Here is a 1010-nt window from a genome sequence, read left to right on the forward strand (position 1 = left end):
TCACCTCCGGGTGGTTCCTCCAGGTGTCACCGCCAGGTATCACCTCCAGGTGGCACCTCCAGGTATCACCTCCAGGTGGCAGCTCCAGGTAGCACCTCCAGGTGGCAGCTCCAGGGGGGACTTCCCGGTGTCAGGTGGCACCTCCAGGTATCACCTCCAGGTGGCAGCTCCAGGTATCACCTCCAGGTGGCAGCTCCAGGTGGTACTTCCAGGTGTCACCTCCAGGTATCACTTTCAGGTGGCACCTCCAGGTATCACTTTCAGGTGGCACCTCCAGGTATCACTTTCAGGTGGCAGCTCCAGGTGGCACCCCCAGGTGTCACTGGGGCCTCAACCAGGTCCCTGCCTCCTCCACGGCCTGAGGCACCACCAGGAAGACCTCGCAGAGCCCCCGGGCCAGGAAATCCTGCAGGAAGGTCCTGCCGGGGGCAGCAGGAGGGGGTGGGGCAGGTTGGGCCTGGAGGGCAGGGAGGTCACCCCGGGGGGGGCAATTCCAGGCACCCCCACCCCAGCCAGGCCTGGGTGTCCCGAGCCCACGGGAACGTGGCCTGAGGAGCCACATCCAGATGTTGCTCCAGGGGTGGTGAGTTCAACACCCTCCTGGGAGGATCAAGTCCAACCACAACCCGACCCAACCAACCATCACCTGACCCAACCAACCATCACCCGACCCAACCAACCATTACCCGACCCAACCAACCATCACCTGACCCAACCAACCATCACCCGACCCAACCAACCATTACCTGACCCAACCAACCATCACCTGACCCAACCAACCATCACCCGACCCAACCAACCATCACCTGATCCAACCAACCACAACCCAACCGAACCAACCATCACCTGACCCAACCAACCATGACCCAACCCAACCAACCATGGCCCAACCCAACCAACCATCACCTGATCCAACCAACCATGACCCAACCCAACCAACCATGACCCAACCCAACCAACCATCACCCGATCCAACCAACCATGTCCCAACCCAACCAACCATCACCTAA

General features: G+C 61.2%; 1 protein-coding gene across 1 annotated transcript in view; it reads right to left on the reverse strand.

Annotated features, from left to right (window-relative positions):
• Window positions 1-319: 319 nt before the first annotated feature.
• Window positions 320-1010, reverse strand: part of JOSD2 (Josephin domain containing 2) — a gene marked incomplete at its 5' end in the record, with an annotated part of 2231 nt that continues 1540 nt past the window's right edge. The window contains one exon of the mRNA XM_010002820.1: window positions 320-419. Coding sequence (XP_010001122.1) covers window positions 320-419 — 100 coding nt within the window. The remainder of the gene's footprint in view (window positions 420-1010) is intronic.

The sequence above is a fragment of the Chaetura pelagica genome, unplaced genomic scaffold, assembly GCF_000747805.2.
Source record: "Chaetura pelagica isolate M959 unplaced genomic scaffold, ChaPel_1.0 scaffold2348, whole genome shotgun sequence".
Taxonomy (NCBI): domain Eukaryota; kingdom Metazoa; phylum Chordata; class Aves; order Apodiformes; family Apodidae; genus Chaetura; species Chaetura pelagica.